At 43.0% G+C, this 19,653-nt stretch overlaps 1 protein-coding gene across 1 annotated transcript in view; it reads left to right on the top strand.

The window, feature by feature from the left end:
- The window catches only part of LOC128638699 (carnitine O-palmitoyltransferase 1, liver isoform), a 525,225-nt gene that overhangs the window by 373,166 nt on the left and 132,406 nt on the right, over positions 1–19,653 (top strand). Inside the window, exons 8-10 of the mRNA XM_053690821.1 lie at positions 2,073–2,180; positions 15,433–15,517; positions 17,012–17,207. Of these exons, the coding sequence (XP_053546796.1) occupies positions 2,073–2,180; positions 15,433–15,517; positions 17,012–17,207 (389 nt within the window). The remainder of the gene's footprint in view (positions 1–2,072; positions 2,181–15,432; positions 15,518–17,011; positions 17,208–19,653) is intronic.

The following is a 19,653-nucleotide window of genomic DNA, read 5'->3' as shown; positions in this document are numbered from 1 at the left end:
CTTGCATTCTTTTGGCTGATTGGAACAGCTAATAGAATGCAAGCTCAATCTGGAGGACCACTTCGCCCGGCTTGGATGAAGACTTCTCCCAGGCTTCGTTGAGGACTTCGGCCCGTTTGGATGAAGACTTCTGCCGCTTCCTTGAGGATGGATGTTCGGTCTTCAGAACTGTAAGTCGATCTTCAGGGGGTTAGTGTTAGGTTTTTTTAAGGGTGTATTGAGTGGGTTTTATTTTTAGCTTAGAGTTTGGACCGCAAAAGAGCTAACTGCCCTTTTAAGGGCAATGCCCATCCAAATGCTTTTTTCAGGGCAATGGTTAGCTTAGGTTTTTTTAGATAGTATTTTATTTGGGGGTTGGTTGTGTGGGTGGTGGGTTTTACTGTTGGGGGGGGGTTGTTTGTATTTTTTCTTACAGGTAAAAGAGCTGTTTACTTTTGGGCAATGCCCCGCAAAAGGCCCTTTTAAGGTCTATTGGTAGTTTAGTTTAGCCTATGGGTTTTTTTTTTATTTTGGGGGGGCTTTTTTTATTTTGATAGGGCTATTAGATTAGGTGTAATTAGTTTAAATATCTTGTAATTTGTTTATTATTTTCTGTAATTTAGTGTTTGTTTGTTTTTATACTTTAGCTAATTTAATTTAATTTATTTAATTGTTGTTAATTTACTAAATTTTTTTAATTATAGTGTAGTGTTAGGTGTTATTGTAACTTAGGTTAGGTTTTATTTTACAGGTACTTTTGTATTTATTTTTGCTAGGTAGTTATTAAATAGTTAATAACTATTCTACCTAGTTAAAATAAATACAAACTTGCGTGTAAAATAAAAATAAACCCTAAACTAGCTACAATGTAACTATTAGTTATATTGTAGCTAGTTTAGGGTTTATTTTATAGGTAAGTATTTAGTTTTAAATAGGAATTATTTAGTTAATGATAGGAATTTTTAGTTAGATTCATTGTAATTATATTTAAAGGGACAGTCTACACCAGAATTGTTATTGTTTTAAAAAATAGATAATCCCTTGTTTACCCATTCCCTAGTTTTGCATAACCAACACAGTTATATTTGTATATTTTTTACCTTTGTGATTATCTTGTATCTAATCCTCTGCAGACTGCCCCTTTATTTATTCTTTTGACAGACTTGCAGTTTAGCCAATCAGTGATGGCTTCCAGGTAACTTCACGTGCACGAGCACAGTGTTATCTATATGAAAAACATGAACTAACAAACTCTAGTGGTGAAAAACCTGTTAAAATGCATTCTTAAGAGGCGGCCTTCAAGGTCTAAGAAATTAGCATATGAACCTCCTAAGTTAAGCTTTCAACTAAGAATTCCAATGTTAGGGGCAGCAAATTAGGGGTTCATAAGTATAATGTAGGTGGCGGCGGTGCCCAGAGCGGCAGATTAGTGGTTAATAAGTATAATGTAGGTGTTGGCGATGTCGGGGCGGCAGATTAGGGGTTAACAAGTGGGTTCATGTTAGGGTGTTAGTTGTAGACATAAATTTTATTTCCCCATAGGAATCAATGGGGCTGCGTTACTGAGTTTTACACTGCTTTTTTGGCGGTGTTAGATTTTTTCTCAGCCGGCTCTCCCCGTTGATTCCTATGGGGAAATCGTGCACGAGCACGTACGACCAGCTCACCGCTGACTTAAGCAGCGCTGGTATTGGAGTGCATCAAGGAGCAAAATTTTGCTCAACGCTCACTTCTTGCCTTTTAACGCCGGGTTTGTAAAAACTCGTAATAATAGCGCTGTAGGTAAGTGAGGGGTGAGAGAAAACTGCTCGTTAGCACCATACAGCTCAAAACGAAAAACTTGTAATCTAGCCGTTTGTGACTGTGTTGTTCTAAGTTGTTAGGCCTGAAGCTAGGACCCAGAAGATGACATATCTTGCTATTTAATCTATATTGTGCGCTGGGTCAGATAATTGCCAAATGTCTTGATAAACTATGCTGGATGTACATTGACATCCATATTACTATACCTTGAGTTCATCAAAGTTCTAATTTTTGCCATTTTGCACAATGCTGTTTATAAACAAACATTTATTTTTCATTATGGACTTTAGGATTTTCTGTATGTCACTCCAACCCCAATTCAAGCAGCTCGTGCAGGCAACGCAGTCCATGCTATCCTGTTGTATCGCCGTAAATTAAGTCGGGAGGAGCTGAAACCGGTAAAAAAATTTTACATAGATATTATTTATTAGAGGGGAAAAAAGTTTGCTCAATGAATATATGAAAACAATTCATTATACACACACATACGCACGCACATCCATATATACACACAAACATATTTGTATAAAACTGAGCAATAATAATTAATTTGTGCACTGGGAATGAGACTGATTGACTGATTGTGTGTTGCTTTGTACTAGATTTCATTTATTACATAATTGTCTGTTTTGGTGTCGTCATACAGATCTACATTTCTTTTGCAAGATGTACCGAGTCCACGGTTTCAGCCTTACTTGTGGGATATTATCCTTCCTAACAGGAAGTGGCAAAGAGAGCACCCACAGCAGAGCTGTCTATATAGCTCCCCCCTTAACTCCACCCCCCAGTCATTCTCTTTGCCGGCTCTAAGCAGGAAGGGTAAAGTGAAAGAGGTGATAAACTGTTAGTTTTTATTTTTCTTCAAGCAAGAGTTTGTTATTTTTAAATGGTACCGGTGTGTACTATTTACTTTCAGGCAGGAGATGGATGAAGATTTCTGCCTAGAGGATGATGATCTTAGCATTTGTAACTAAGGTCCACTGCTGTTCCCACAGAAGCTGAGGAGTACAGGAAAACTTCAGTGTGAGGAATGGTTTCTTGCTATACAGCAATGAGGTATGTTCAGTCATTTTTTTATGGAGAGACTGTGATATTTCAGAAAGGCTGACAGTATCCCCATGAGGGGAAGGGTAAGCAGTAATCCTAGTCTTATAAGGGGCATTACTAGCTTTCGTAAAGGGCTAAACTTATGGGACACTCAGTTTGAATGATATATAGCAAACGTTTGTGTGTTCTGGGAGTGCTGTTTATATTACTTTAAGGGACAACTGTATTGAGGGTACATTTGGCTTTTTGGGGTTTTTATAACCCACATGGTTGTAAAAACGATTGGTAGGTTTTTTTGAAGGCCTTAGTAACATCGAGTGAGATGGGGGGGCCTATTTTCACGCCTCAGTTGCGCAGTTGTTTTCTCTAGACAAGCAGCAAGTTACAACACCGGAGGGTCCTGGTGAACTTCTTGGGCCTAATCGAAGCTTTATCCCCACATTATCAATCCTTAAGGGCAGGTAGGCGCCACAGCAGAGCTGTGGCAAGGTGCTGACAGGGGTTTTACCGGTCTTTTGCACTTTGTCAATCCGGTTTTCATATTTGGGGGTTAATTGTTTAAATTGCTTGTGTGCAATCTTACTAAAGCTTAGTGATTCTACTGCAAAAAATTCGGAAAATTTGAGGTAATTATAAGCAGTTTTGCAGTTTGTGTATGCCTTTTTTTTCTCTTAAAGGCACAGTACCGTTTTTTATCATTATTGTTTTTTCATTAAATAAAGTATTTTTCAAGCTTGCTTGTCTCATTACTAGCCTGTTCAACATGTCTGACATTGAGGAAACTCATTGCTCAATTTGTTTAGAAGCCATTGTGGAACCCCCTCTTAGAATGTGTTCCACTTGTACTGATATGTCTATAAATTGCAAACAGCATATTTTGACTTATAAAAGTTTGGCACTGGATGATTCTCAGACAAAAGGAAATCAGGTTTTGCCTTCTAGTTCTCCCCAAGTTTCACAACCAGTAACGCCCGCACAAGTGACGCCAAGTACCTCTAGTGCGTCTAATTCTTTCACCTTGCAAGATATGGCCTCAGTTATGAATACTACCCTCACAGAGGTTTTATCTAAACTGCCTGGGTTGCAAGGGAAGTGCAGTAGCTCTGGGTTAAGAACAAATGCTGAGCCTTCTGATGCTTTAGTAGCCGTATCCGATATACCCTCACAATGTTCAGAGGTAGGGATGAGGGATTTGCTATCTGAGGGAGAGATTTCTGATTCAGGAAAAATGTTCCCTCTGACAGATTCAGATATGACGGCATTTAAATTTAAACTAGAACACCTCAGCTTATTGCTCAGGGAGGTTTTAGCGACTCTGCATGATTGTGACCCTATTGTAGTTCCAGAGAAATTGTGTAAAATTGACAAATATTTAGAGGTTCCTGTTTACACTGATGTTTTTCTGGTCCCTAAGAGGATTTCGGACATTGTTACTAAGGAGTGGGATGGACCAGGTATTCCGTTCGCCCCCCCCCCCCCCCTGTTTTTAAGAAGATGTTTCCCATATCTGACACCATGCGGGACTCATGGCAGACGGTCCCTAAGGTGGACGGAGCTATTTCTACTCTTTCTAAGCGTACAACTATACCTATTGAGGACAGTTATGCTTTCAAAGATCCTATGGACAAAAAATTAGAGGGTCTCCTAAAGAAATTTTTTGTTCATCAGGGTTTTCTTCTCCAGCCTATAGCGTGCATTGTTCCTGTAACCACTGCAGCTGCCTTTTGGTTTGAGGCTCTGGAAGAGGCTCTTCAGGTGGAGACCCCATTAGATGATATTCTGGATAGAATTAGGGCTCTCAAGCTAGCTAATTCTTTCATTACAGACGCCGCTTTTCATCTGGCTAAATTAGCAGCAAAGAATTCAGGTTTTGCCATTTTAGCGTGTAGAGCGTTATGGCTTAAAGGGCCATAATACCCAAATGTTTAAACACTTGAAAGTGATGCAGCATAGCTGTAAAAAGCTGATTAGAAAATATCACCTGAACATCTCTATGTAAAAAAGAAAGATATATTTTACCTCAAAAGTTCCTCAGTAGCCACCTCCAATTGTAAAGGATTTCTAAGCAGCATTTTAGTGTGTTTGTCCTGGGACATCTGAAGGGACTAGCATCGTGCACTCTCATATTATTTCACCAATCAGGTAAAGGAAGCTTACTATGAAATCTCATGAGAGTTAAGTGAAATCTCATGAGATCACAGTAAGAGTTCATGACCTCAGCACTGCTGATGCTGATTGGCTGCTGTTCATTTCTTCATTTTTTTAAATTTGTTTATCTGCAGCTGGACAGCAGCTGAAGTATAACTTTTTACACAGAACTTACTCTGGTGAGCTGAGGAGATTGTGAGGTAAAATATCTTCCTTTTTTACATAGAGAAGCTCATGTGATATTTTCCTGTCAGATTTTTACAGTTATTCTGCATCAGTTTCAAGTGATTTAGCATATGAGTATTATGTCCCTTTAAGTCCTGGTCGGCTGATGTGTCCTCAAAATCTAAGCTTTTGACCATCCCTTTCAAGGGTAAAACCCTATTCGGGCCTGAACTGAAAGAGATCATTTCAGATATCACTGGAGGGAAGGGTCATGCCCTCCCTCAGGATAAGACAAATAAGACGAGGACCAAACAAAATAATTTTCGTTCCTTTCGAAACTTCAAGTGTGGTCCCGCTTCCTCTTCCCCTGCTGCAAAGCAAGAGGGGAACTTTGCTCAATCCAGGCCAGTCTGGAGACCTAACCAGGCTTGGAACAAGGGTAAACAGGCCAAGAAGCCTGCTGCTGCCACCAAGACAGCATGAAGGGGTAGCCCCCGATCCGGGACCAGATCTAGTAGGGGGCAGACTCTCTCTCTTTGCTCAGGCCTGGGCAAGAGACGTTCAGGACTCCTGGGCTGTAGAAATTGTAACCCAGGGGTATCTTCTAGATTTCAAAGATTCTCCTCCAAGGGGGAGATTCCATCTTTCTCAATTGTCTGTAAACCAGACAAAAAGAGAGGCGTTCTTATGCTGTGTAGAAGACCTTTTTACCATGGGACTGATCTGCCCAGTTCCGAAAGCAGAACAGGGGCAGGGGTTCTACTCCAATCTGTTTGTGGTTCCCAAAAAAGAGGGAACCTTCAGACCAATTCTAGATCTCAAGATCCTAAACCAATTCCTAAGAGTCTCATTCTTCAAGATGGAGACCATTCTGACTATTTTACCAATGATCCAGGAGGGTCAATATATGACCACCGTGGACTTAAAGGATGCGTAGCTTCACATTCCTATCCACAAAGATCATCACCAATTCCTCAGGTTTGCCTTTCTGGGCATTACCAGTTTGTGGCTCTTCCCTTCGGGTTGGCCACGGCGCCAAGAATCTTCACAAAGGTGCTAGGGTCCCTTCTGGCGGTCCTAAGGCATAGCTGTGGCGCCTTATCTAGACGACATACTAATTCAAGCGTCGACTTTCCAATTAGCTGATAGACTCGGTGGACATGAAAATATTTCTGACGGAGGTCAGAAAATCAAAGATTTTGACCACCGGCCGAGCTCTTCATTCCATTCCTCGGCCGTCAGTGGCTCAGTGTATGGAGGTAATCGCACTAATGGTAGCGGCAATGGACGTATTTCCATATGCTCGCTTACATCTCAGACCACTGCAACTATCCATGCTCAGACAGTGGAATGGGGATTATGCAGATTTATCGCCTCAGATAAACCTGGATCAAGAGACCAGAGACTCTCTTCTTTGGTGGTTGTCACAGGATCATCTGTCCCGGGGAATGTGCTTCCGCAGGCCAGCGTGGGTTATAGTGACGACAGACGCAAGCCTACTGGGCTGGGGTGCAGTCTGGAATTCCCTGAAAGCACAGGGTTTGTGGACTCAGGAGGAGGCCCTCCTACCGATAAATTTTCTGGAATTAAGAGCGATATTCAATGCTCTTCAGGCGTGGCCTCAGCTGGCTTCGGCCAGATTCATCAGATTTCAGTCGGACAACATCACGACTGTGGCTTATATCAATCATCAGGGGGGAACAAGGAGTTCCTTAGCGATGATAGAAGTTTCCAGAATAATCCGATGGGCAGAGACTAACTCTTGCCATCTGTCAGCGATCTATATCCCAGGGGTAGCGAACTGGGAGGCAGATTTTCTAAGTCGTCAGACTTTTCATCCGGGGGAGTGGGAACTCCATCCGGAGGTGTTTGCTCAACTGGTTCAGCTATGGGGCACACCAGAATTGGATCTGATGGCGTCTCGTAAGAACGGATCCGGGTCAAGGGATCCTCAGGCAGTACTGATAGATGCTCTAGCAGTACCCTGGTCGTTCAACCTGGCTTATGTGTTTCCCCCTTTCCCTCTCCTTCCGCGCCAGAATCAAACAGGAGAGAGCTTCAGTGATTTTGATAGCGCCTGCGTGGCCACGCAAGACTTGGTGTGCAGACCTGGTGGACATGTCATCTCTGCCACCATGGACTCTGCCACTGAGACAGGACCTTTTGATTCAAGGTCCATTCAAGCATCCAAATCTAATTTCTCTGCAACTGACTGCTTGGAGATTGAACGCTTGATTTTATCAAAGCGGGGTTTCTCTGAGTCGGTCGTAGATACCTTGATTCAGGCTCAAAAGCCTGTCACCAGGAAAATCTATCATAAGATATGGCGTAAATATCTTTTTTGGTGCGAATCCAAAGGCTACTCATGGAGTAAGATCAGGATTCCTAGGATTTTGTCTTTTCTCCAAGAGGGGTTGGAAAAAGGATTGTCAGCTAGTTCCTTAAAAGGACAGATATCTGCTTTGTCTATTCTGTTGCACAAGCGTCTGGCAGATGTCCCAGACGTTCTGGCTTTTTGTCAGGCTTTAGTTAGAATCAAGCCTGTGTTTAAACCTGTTGCTCCGCCATGGAGTCTAAATTTAGTTCTTAAAGTTCTTCAGGGGGTTCCGTTTGAACCCATGCATTCCATAGATATTAAGCTTCTATCCTGGAAAGTTCTGTTTCTAGTTGCTATCTCTTCAGCTCGAAGAGTTTCTGAACTATCTGCATTACAATGTGACTCGCCTTATCTTGTTTTCCATGCTGATAAGGTGGTTTTGCGTACCAAACCTGGGTTCCTCCCTAAGGTTGTTTCTAACAGGAATATCAATCAGGAGATTGTTGTTCCTTCTCTGTGTCCTAATTCTTCTTCTAAGAAGGAACGTCTGTTGCACAACTTGGACGTGGTTCGTGCTTTGAAGTTTTATTTGCAGGCAACCAAAGATTTTCGTCAAACATCTTCTTTGTTTGTTGTCTATTCTGGAAAGCGTAGGGGTCAAAAGGCTACGGCTACCTCTCTTTCCTTTTGGCTGAAAAGCATCATCCGTTTGGCTTATGAGACTGCTGGACAGCAGCCTCCTGAAAGAATTACAGCTCACTCTACTAGAGCGGTAGCTTCCACATGGGCTTTTAAAAATGATGCTTCTGTTGAACAGATTTGTAAGGCTGTGACTTGGTCTTCGCTTCATACCTTTTCCAAATTTTATAAATTTGATACTTTTGCTTCTTCGGAGGCTATTTTTGGGAGAATGGTTTTGCAAGCAGTGGTGCCTTCCGTTTAGGTTCCAGTCTTGTCCCTTCCTTCATCCGTGTCCTAAAGCTTTGGTATTGGTATCCCACAAGTAAGGATGAAACCATGGACTCGGTACATCTTGCAAAAGAAAACAAAATTTATGCTTTCCTCGTAAATTTCTTTGTTTTGCGATGTACCGAGTCCACGGCCCGCCCTGTCTATTTAAGACAGATAGTATTTTTTATTGAAAACTTCAGTCACCTCTGCACCTTGTAGTTTCTCCTTTTTCTTCCTTGGCCTTCGGTCGAATGACTGGGGGGTGGAGTTAAGGGGGGAGCTATATAGACAGCTCTGCTGTGGGTGCTCTCTTTGCCACTTCCTGTTAGGAAGGATAATATCCCACAAGTAAGGATGAAGCCATGGACTCGGTACATCGCAAAAGAAAGAAATTTATCAGGTAAGCATAAATTTTTTATTTTTTTTGAGTTGTCATACATATGTTTCAAGTTTGTAACTGTGCTGAAGAAGTCTAAAATGCATTTAGTTTTCTTCAGACAGAGGGGATCAAAGGGTGGGACTCTCAGCTAGGAGTTCATATAAATTTTCTTGCATTGTGTTATTTTCTTTTATGGTATCTTTCTGCGATGGTACTGTACCTTGGGCGTGCATGTATGCTGCCTGCCGTTCATTTAAATCTTGGTACAGAGCAGGGTCCCAGGATCTATAATCCCGTTATGCTCATCCCAGTGGGAGAGAACATTTAACACCACCCGCATACCCGGAGAAGAGACAGGTAAGCAAGCGGGTGCACCAAAATCATATTCATAAACACCCTTCTTTGGTGAACGGGACATATAAAACATCATTGTACTTTCTATATAATTCTCTTCAATTCTCTGTGATGGTACTATATTTATTTTAGGTTTATTTAGCATTTTGGAGTTGTTGCTTTTTTATTTACTATATTTGTACTATTTTTTTTTTATTTTTTTTTGTAGTCTAACTCAACTATGTTTCCATCTAAATAGGAGGAGAGTCCAGGGCTTCATTCATTACTTGTGGGAATTAAGAACCTGGCCACCAGGAATAGGCAAAGACACTCCAGCTAAAGGCTTAAATACCTCCCCCATTCCCCTCATCCCCCAGTCATTTGTTGCCTTTCGTCACAGGAGGTTGGCAGAGAAGTGTCAGAAGATTCGGAGTAGTCTCTTATGGAGGGTAGTATTCTTCGGAATGGGGCTGGAGTTTTAAGTAGTCCTGTCAGCCTCTCAGTGAGAGCATGGATGAAAGTTAGAGTCCGAAGATGCAGGGAGAGGCTTTCTGCAACACCATCCTGACTCAGATTAACAGCTCCATAAGCAATCAGCGTTGACGAGTTTCTCTGCCTGCTTTCTGCACTCAAGTCCATGTCAGGAGCGATGCTACTACCCTGTCAAACTTAAAAAGGCTGTGTTCCTGTTCCACGGCATAGATTCTGGTAAGATCGTTTCATTTATACGCATTTGATAATGCAAGAAGACAGGGTCACAGTGTGTCTCCTTTTATCTGTATAGAATCAAGGTTTAATATCCTCGGAAAGGTGGTTATTGAAAAGGGGGGTTTTATGCATTATGTTCTTTATTGTGTTTAATGCTGTGACATGTGTGAGATGAGGCTCTGTCAATGTGTACTGTGAACAGTCAGGTTTCCTTAGATATCGACAGAGCCTTTTTTGGCGCATTTTCTCTTTAGTGCAGGGACGGTCCTGCATGGCACTCCATGTGACCCAGTGTGGCCTCTTTAACTTCCTCTTTCTTGACCGGCGGTTGCAGGAGACGAAGCATTTTCTCTGTGGTCCGGGTCATAGGAGGTGGTGAGTGCACCGGCCATTGGGGTATAAAGGTGCCATTTAATTTCTATCTAGTCCGTAATAAAAGCGCAATCTAATACCTGTGTTTATTGTGAGGAGGTTCCGGTTGATTCGCCTGCTCAACTATGTTCCACATGCTTTGATAAAATTTCAATATCTAAAAAGAATAAGATATTTAGTACAACTGAGCCGTCCACCTCTGAGGGTTCTCCGTCCCGCGAGGTATGTTCCCTACATTCATCTCCGATTTCACATGCAGCTCCCCAGGGCACTACTAATCCTCCCGCGAGAGTGGCCCTTTGGCCACCAGATTTCGCTGAGCAGTTACAAACGGCGCTTTCTGCGGCCTTCAATTCCTTACCATGTCCTGCTAAGCACAAGCGAAAGGTGAAACATAGCTATCTGTCCCAGGGGTCATCTACTCCGTTGGATGTCTCTGATAGATTATCCGCTGATAAAGACGACTCCGACTCTTCGGAGGATGCTCTTTATGGGTCAGAATCGACAACATCTAGACCTCCGGCTGCGAAGAAGCAAGACTTTAACTTTAAAGCATTTGCGCTTTCTGTTGAGAGATGCTTGCTACGTTAGAGGTTCCTGAACTAAAACTACCGGAGGAACCTTCGATCCCTAAGCTAGATAGCGTTTACGAGGACAGGGTGGTGCTTCAGATCTTCCCTGTCCCCTTTACGATGGCTAATATTGTTAAGAACGCATGAGAGAAACTTGGCTAGTCCTTTTCTCCCTCTACTTCTTTTAAAAAACTGTTCCCCATTCCGGACTCTCACCTTGAGCTGTGGGAGGCCTTCCTTAAGGTGGATGGTGCTATCTCCACGCTTTCTAAGCGCACAACTATCCCTCTCAAAGATAATTCTTCTTTCAAGGAGCCCATGGATAAAAAAAAATAAAATCCATGTTGAGATAGATGTTTCAGCTCACGGGTTCATTTTTCAACAGGCGGTCGCTGTGGTGACTGGAGTTGCTACCTACTGGTGTGATGCTCTGTCAGCTATATTTGAGGTGGAGACTCCCCTCGAGGAGATACAGGAATTAATTTAGGCCTTACGGGTAGCTATCTGTGATGTAAATATGCAGATTATTCGCCTGAATGCCAAGACATCAGGTTTTTCTGTTCTAGCCCATAGAGCCCTGTGGTTAAAGTCGTGGTCTGCTGACATGACTTCCAAGCCTAGATTACTATCCCTCTCGTTTCAGGGGAAAGTTCTTTTTGGTCCAGGTCTGGACTCTATTATATCCACGGTCACGGGAGGCAAGGGTGCTTTCCTACCGCAGGATAAGAAGAATAAGCCTAAGGGGTCGACTTTTTGTCCCTTTCGTTCGGACACGTCCCAACGCCAGCAGCCTGCTGCAAAAACCGAGAAGTCCAAGGGATCTTGGAAACCAGCTCAATCTTGGAACAAAGCCAAGCAGAGAAAGAAGTTCGCTGAGACAAAATCGTCATGAACGGGCAGTCCCCGATCTGTCTCTGGATCGCGTAGGGGGCAGACTATATCTTTTTGCGGGGGCTTGGATGAGAGACGTTCAGGACCCTTGGGTTCTGGAGGTCATTACCCAGGGTTACAGGATAGGGTTCCTGACTCATCCGCCCAGGGGCAGATTCCTCCTGTCAAACCTTTCATCAAGACATAGAGTGCGTGAGGGATCTCTCCTCTCTCGGAGTAATCATACCAGTACCTCTTGCAGGAAGAGGTCTGGGGTATTATTCAAATCTTTTCTTGGTCCCAAAGGAGGGCACGTTTCGTCTGATTTTAGACCTAAAGTGCCTAAACAAGTTTCTGTCGGTCCCATCATTCAAGATGGAGATGATCAGGTCTATTTTGCCCCTAGTTCAAGAGGGACAGTTCATGACTACAATAGATTTGAAGGATGCTTACCTTCACGGGCCAATCCACAAGGATCACTTCAGGTTCCTGAGGTTTGCATTTCTGGACAAACACTTCCAGTTTGTGGCCCTGCTGTTCGGCCTGGCGACTGCCCCAATAGTCTTTACGAAGGTTCTGGGAGTGCTGCTCGCGGTGACGAGAGCCAGAGGTATTGCAGTGGCACCTTATCTGGACTACATCCTGGTCCAGGCTTCGTCCTGCAGTCTTGCAGAGGATCATTCAAGGGCTCTTCTTCTTCTACTTCAATCTCATGGATGGAAGATAAACGTAGGACAGAGTTCCCTGATTCCCAGTGGAATTCCTGGGCACGACAATAGATTCCATATCCATGAAGATCAAGATTGCGTCCAGCTGTCTTGCCCTTCAGACCTCCTTAAGGCCATCTGTGGCCCGGTGTATGGAGGTGATTGGGCTCATGGTATCCAGCATAGATTTCATTCCGTACGCCAAGTTCCATCTCAGACCTCTTGAGTTGTGCATGTTGAGACAATGGAACGGCGATCACTCAGATCTATCCCAACAGATCTCTCTGGACAACCAAACAAGGGAATCCCTCTCTTTGTGGATCTGTCCGGGCCAACAGTCCCAGGGGACATCCTTCTTGAGACCATCCTGGGAGATTGTAACCACGGATGCCTGTCATGATGGGGAGCTGTTTGGGGTGCCAGGAAGGCACAGGGCAGGTAGACTCGAGAGGAGTCGCTTCTCACGATCAATATTCTGGAACTTCGAGCGATCTTAAACGCTCTGAGAGCTTGGCCCCTTCTGGGGTCGTCCCGATTCATCAGATTCCAGTCGGACAACATTACCTCGATGGCTTACATCAACCATCAGGGGGGGACGAGAATCTCCCTAGCCATGAGGGAAGTATTTCGGATTCTGGAGTGGGCGGAGACCCACAACTGTTCGCTATCAGTGATCCACATTCCGGGTGTGGACAACTGGGAAGCTGATTTTCTCAGCAGACAATCTTTTCATCTGGGGGGAATGGTCTCTCCCAAGGTGTTTGCGGAAATCTGCATCAGATGGGGGACGCCGGAGATAGATTTCATGGCTTCCAGACTCAACGTCAAGCTACCCAGATACGGGTCGTTGTCCAGGGATCCCCAGGCAGAGCTGATAGATGCCTTAGCGGTGCCTTGGGAGTTCAACTAGTCTACATTATTCCACCTTTGCCAGTTTTACCTCGAGTAGTGGCCCGCATCAAGCAGGAGCAAGCTTCGGCTAATCTAATTGCTCCGTCGTGGCCGCAGAGGATGTGGTTTGCGGATCTGGTGGGGATGTCATCGCTTCCTCCATGAAGGTTACCTTGTCGCAGAGATCTGCTGGTTCAGGGTCCCTTTCTACATCAAAATCTCAAATCTCTGAGGCTGACTGCATGGAGATTGAACGCTTAGTTCTAGCCAAGAGAGGGTTTTCTGAGAGAGTTATTTTTCCTCTCATTCAAGCTTGTAAACTGGTTGCTCGTCGCATCTATCATAAGGTGTGGAGGACCTACTTATTCTGTTCTCCAGGATGAACTGGAGAAGAGCTTTTCTGCAAGTCCCCTGAAGGGACAGTTTTCGGCCCTGTCTGTGTTGCTGAACAAGAGCATGTGCAGCCAGGAAGCTGGTCTTTCGTCGCATCTATCATAAGGTGTGGAGGACCTACTTGTCCTGGTGTGAGGAACGTGGATATCCCTGGCACAAGGTTAGGGTATCCAGGATCCTGTCCTTCCTCCAGGATGGGTTGGAGAAGGGACTTGAGCCTATGCATTCGCTTGACTTTAAAATTCTTTCCTGAAAGGTTCTTTTCCTACTGGCTATTGCATCGGCACACAGAGTCTATGAGTTGGCGGCCTTGCAATGTGAGCCTCCTTACCTGGTTTTTCACGCCGATAAGGCTGTTCTTCGCACTGGGTTGGGATTTCTTCCCTAGGTTGTGTCGAATCGTAACATCAATCAGGAGATAGTAGCTCCTTATGTCCTAACCTTTCTTCAAAGGAAAGGTTACTTCATAATCTGGTGTGGTTCGAGCCTTGAAGTTCTTTCTTTAGACCACGAAATAATTCAGACAGACTTCGTCTTTATTTGTGGTGTATTCGGGGATGCGCAGGGTGCCTCTTCCACTTCCCTATCTTTTTTGGTTGAGGAGCATTATTCGCTTGGCCTATGCAACAGCGGGACATAAGCCTCCTCAGAGGATAACGACTCACTCAACTAAGGCTGTGGCTTCTTCATGGGCCTTTAAGAATGAGGCCTCTAGGGAGCAGATTTGTAAGGTGGCTACTTGGTCCTCCTTACATACTTTTGAAAATTTTTACAAATTTGATGTCTTTGCTTCGGCGGAAGCAGCTTTTGGGAGAAAGGTTTTGCAGACTTTGGTGCCCTCAGATTAGGGTCCGCCTCCTTTTGCCCTCCCGTTTTTTCATTCAGTGTCCTCTAGAGCTTGGGTATTTGTTTCCCACAAGTAATGAATGAAGCCGTGGACTCTCCTCCCATTAAGATGGAAAACATAAATTATGCTTACCTGTTAATTTCATTTCCATCTGTGGGAGGAGAGTCCACGGCTCCAGCCTGTTTCTCCGGTGGGCGGACCTAAATTTATTTTTGTTCTTCTGGCACCATTTATACCCTGATATTTATCCTACTGTTCCTTGTTCCCTTGGCAGAATGACTGGGGGAGTGGGGGAGGTGTTTAAGCCTTTGGCTGGGGTGTCTTTGCCTCCTCCTGGTGGCCAGGTTCTTAATTCCCACAAGTAATGAATGAAGCCATGGACTCTCCTCCCACAGATGGAAATTAAATTATCAGGTAAGCATAATTTGTTTTTTCTATAAAGAAATTGGTATGTTTGGTGCCATTCAAGTAAACATGTTACATATTACTCACATTTTACATGTTTTAAGTAACATAAAGTCTGCAAGCTCCAAATATGCAGCTAAACCTAAATAAAATTAATATAGCCACCTGAACTCCTGGTTGGGCAAAAGTATGTCTCTGCATGTGTAAGCTAGTGCTGGATTAGCTTGTTAATATTCAATATTAATGTAAACTTTAATGTCTATAGCTATGAAATATCTTTATTGATTAGTATATTTTCTTTACCTCCCCTTTCTCCTACTGTCCTGCTTTCGCGTTTTATATTTGTGGTGTTTCTTTTTTTGGTGTTCTGTTGTCATGTTCTTCAACTACCCCACCATATGAACACAACCCAATCTTTTATTTTGCCCGATCTTTCTTGATCTGTTCATGTGTCTTGCTTTTCTGATATATCCACCTTATTTTCTGCATTTTGCATACTTTTTCTACCTTTTTCCCTTGTGGCTCCAATTTCCCTTTCTACACAGTTGATGATCCAAGATTGTTTGCCAATGTGCTCAGCTCAGTGCGAGCGCATGTTTAACACAGCTCGTATCCCAGGAATTGAAACAGGTAGGAATAATGCTGCACCTCTTCTATGTTTATGCCGTTGAACATAAGCAGCTTTTGTTTTCACATATTATATTCTTATACATACATATCCAATGCATTTGCAAGGTATGGAAATGAGCAGGGCTGAACAGTCTGGATTATTTTTCTGGTGCTGTGTTCTTTTTTTTCTTCTTTTTTTTATATCCATGTTGGTGATATAAGCAAATACATTGTCTTCTCAAAGTATTAGGCAAAATGGCGGTAGCTATTAGGTATATGGAAAGGTTGTCTTTCATTGATAATTTAGAAATTGACTTTGTAGATGACATTAATTCCTTTTCCTGTTTCTTTAAAAGTCAGCTAAAAGCAAGCAGAGGTGGATTGACATGAAGATATAGGTAATCGTGGGGCTGGGAAAGAGGAGGGGAGAGTTAAAGTACTGAAAACAATTGGTGGGAACATGGAAGCCAGAGAGAAAGGTGGTTAATATGAGGGTACGTTTTACAGAATGAGCAGGGATGATGCTGAAAGAAAGAAGACTGATAGGGAGAAATGGAGTTGGTTATGGGCTGATTAGACAGAGGATGCAGAATAAGGAAAACAGGTTATAGGAATTAGGGAGGTGAAGGCCTGAGTTAGGATATAGTGCTAGAAGTGCTTATAGATTATAAATGGGAAGGTGAGTGCATGTCACAAGCTGCTGCTTAGTTTGTTTTTTTTAATATTTTTTTGTATACATCATTACACTTGTTTCTTTTCTGTGGCTAAAACCCCTTTCTTAATAGTATTCTTACTAGAAAGTGGTGTATTAACTTTCTGTACTAACATCTTTATCCTGTTTAATGTGTGGTTTAACTGGTGTGGCTGGAAGACAGAATATAAATAGGTTCATCCATTTCTCACAACTTCAACTTAAAAAAAAAAAGTGTCTGAAGTAAAGGGGCAGTGTCCTAAAACATACTTTTATCAAAACAAAAGTTGTCAAATACCAAAACAACTGTGTGTGTGTGTCTATATATATATATATATAATCTCAATCACCACTGTATAACAATGTGAATACATATTTATACATACACATTAATATGGTTACATTAATAATGACACCATTGTATGCTTTCATGCTCGCAGTCCATATGTTCTGTGAGTTAAAGTGTTGTGATAAGAGTTGTGCAAATTTACCATCACTTTTACATATTGGTGAAGTAAAAAAGGTACCAGATATCAAATAAATATATACCCTTGTGTGTGTATATGTGTGTGTGTGTGTGTATATATATATATATATATATATATATATATATATATATATATATATATATTGTGTTTGTGTGTTTGGGCTTTTGGGTTTTAAATTTGTATTGAGCATTGCACAATTAAACTTTTTGAGATCTAATGCATTTCCATTGCCACACCAGTTTCCACATTGCTACGATTAATAGTGAGTATTTAATCATGAAGTGATATGGAACTTTTTCTTTTTTCAAACTCTCTTTTGTGTATATTTTTGCATAGACACTATCCAGCATTATTCGGACAGCAAACACATTGTGGTCTATCACAAGGGACGCTTCTTTAAAGTGTGGGTTTACCATGGTGGTCGCTTGCTTAACCCCAGAGAGCTGGAGCTTCAGTTTCAACACATCCTAAATGACACAAGCTCTCCACAGCCTGGAGAAGAAAAACTGGCTGCTTTAACTGCTGGCGAGAGGTAAGCAGCATTGTTTTCTATTTTATTATTATTATTATTATTATTATCAGTTATTTGTAAAGCACAACCGCAGCGCTATAAACATAGGCGGTATACAAGGTAACATTTATAGGGATAAATGGGTAGAGGGCCCTGCCAAGAGTTGCACTGTTGCAGTCAGCTCTTATGAAGGTGATCTGCAAACAGTTGGACTCTTAGGCTTACATGCTAAGGGGGTTCATGGTGGATAGCAATGGAGGAGAGGAACTGGTATTAGGAAAGGTTAGCAGATGAAGAGTGAGTTGTAAGGAAGCTGAGCCTGCCAGAGGCTTTCATTATGGATTGTAAAGGAGCTAGGCAGCAGCTAGGGAGACCAGAGAGGACGGAGTTGAGTAGTCGAGGCGGGAAAGCATGAGAGAGTGGATTAAAATCTTAGTTGATTCTTGTGTAAGGAAATGTCTAATTTTCTTCCTAATTGGAAAAAAGTCCACAGCTGCATTCATTACTTTTGGGAAATAAGAACATGGCCACCAGGAGGAGGCAAAGACACCCCAGCCAAAGGCTTAAATACTCCTCCCACTTCCCTCATCCCCCCAGTCATTCTTTGCCTTTCGTCCCAGGAGGTTGGCAGAGAAGTGTCAGAATTTGTTTTGTCTCTTATGGAGGGTACTACTCTTCGCAAATGGGACAGGAGTTTTAAGTAGCCCTATAAGCTTCTCAACTTGAGGGCCTGGGTGAACGTTAGAGTCCGGAGATGCAGAGGGAGCTTCCCTTTGCGACACCATCCCGACTCATATTAACAACTCCTACAGCAATCAGCATTGATGAGTTTCGCAGACTGCTTCTCTCAAGTCCATGTCAGGAGCGATGCTACTAACCTGTCTCACTTGAAGGGCAGTGTTCCTGTTCCACGGTGTAGATTCTGGTAAGATCGTTTCATTTTTTTATTGCATAATGTTAACACAGAAGACAGGGTCACAGTGTGGCGCCTTTTATCTTTACAGAATCAAGGGTTAATATATCCTTAGGGGTTTATTGAACAGGGGAGAATAATAATCTTATATGTTTATTTGAGTTTATGCTGCTTTATGTGTGAAATGTTAGGCTCATCGGCTGTTATGGAACATACAGTTTTCACTTTCACTTTGAGAGCCATGCAGCTTACAAGCTTGGCGGGCTTTCTCTCATAGCAGGGTAAGTCCTGCATTGTGCACTATGTGATTCCTTCCTTCTTTTCTGACCGGAATATCAGAGGGGAGTCATAAATCTCTGTACTGTCTGGGTCATAGAAGGTGGTGAGTGGCCCAGCCATTGTGGTATAAGGGTGTTGTTTTTTTGAATAAAATAAAATGTTTTATTTCTCTAGTTCTCTGGTTATTGCTCTAGCGATGGAGGATTATGTTACTTTAAAGGGCACTCCCTCTATTCCTAAGGAGTAATTCCTGTTTATATGGTAAGGAGGCCCTAGTTCCTCCTCTCAATTATGTTCCATATGCCTTGATAATGTGATAATATCAAACATGTCCTTTTACTTGGACTAATTGACCTGGTCATGGTTGGCCAGGTTGAATTGCGTGCTGATGCTCATTGGGCTTGACTTACGCCTTTATGGTCGACTTCCCTTGGTCAGCTTGCTGTGGTAACCTTATGGATCACTGCTCTTTCGTTTTTCTCTGGGTTGTTACGTTCCATCTGGAGTCTTGCTGGCTCCGTGTCGAGACTATGGTGGGCCTTTTGTTAGATTCTTTTCGGTCTAGAGCCTTGTCGTCTGTTTCTAAGGAGTCGGGTTGGCATCCGTGCTCTGTTGGGATGGCTGTGGCAATTCTTCCGATGGTGTTGGGGTTCTGCTGTTTTCAAGACCTATCGATGCTTGGGCTGGCACGGTTGGGAGTGGGTTCTGAGATGCTCAGTGTTCTTCTGGATCTAGGCTGGCATTGTAGCTAGCCCCCTGGGTTTACAAGCTGAGGGTCCCGGGTTACCATTCACCTTCGGGTTCTGGGTGTCGCCTCTCCTAGAGCGTGCCCTCTGTCTGGGAGTTCTCCTTTTGCAATCTGTTCTCTTGCTGGCAGCTTTTTACTTCTCAGCAAGTATTCTTCTGGGTCATCCTAATGATGGCTTGTTGAGTGTTCTTGACTCAGAGTTTTTTGTCTGGGTCTGTTGTACGTTCTTTTTTTGTCTGAATACGATAGTATTCTAAGTTCTGACGATGCAAGGACTCCGTCTTCAGTTGTCTTTCGGTGCTTTTGCACGATGTTGAGAGAAAGTTTTCGCTGTTCGAGGCCCGGTCCTAAACCTCTGGTTTCTGCTTGGTTTGGGAATAGCCTCCCCTTGTCTTTTAGGACCCATTTAGGTCTTTGTGAGCTGGGCTCGCTATTGGGGGTTTTCCTTTTATGGATTTTGTGGTGACCTTTCGATTCCCCTTCAATTCTTCTTTGCCTTATCCCTCTGGGGGGGTTTAGGCTGGTGT

Source organism: Bombina bombina, chromosome 8, assembly GCF_027579735.1.
Source record: "Bombina bombina isolate aBomBom1 chromosome 8, aBomBom1.pri, whole genome shotgun sequence".
Taxonomy (NCBI): Eukaryota; Metazoa; Chordata; class Amphibia; order Anura; family Bombinatoridae; genus Bombina; species Bombina bombina.
Note: the sequence above shows the minus strand (reverse complement) of the source record. Positions and strands in the feature narration are given on the sequence as shown.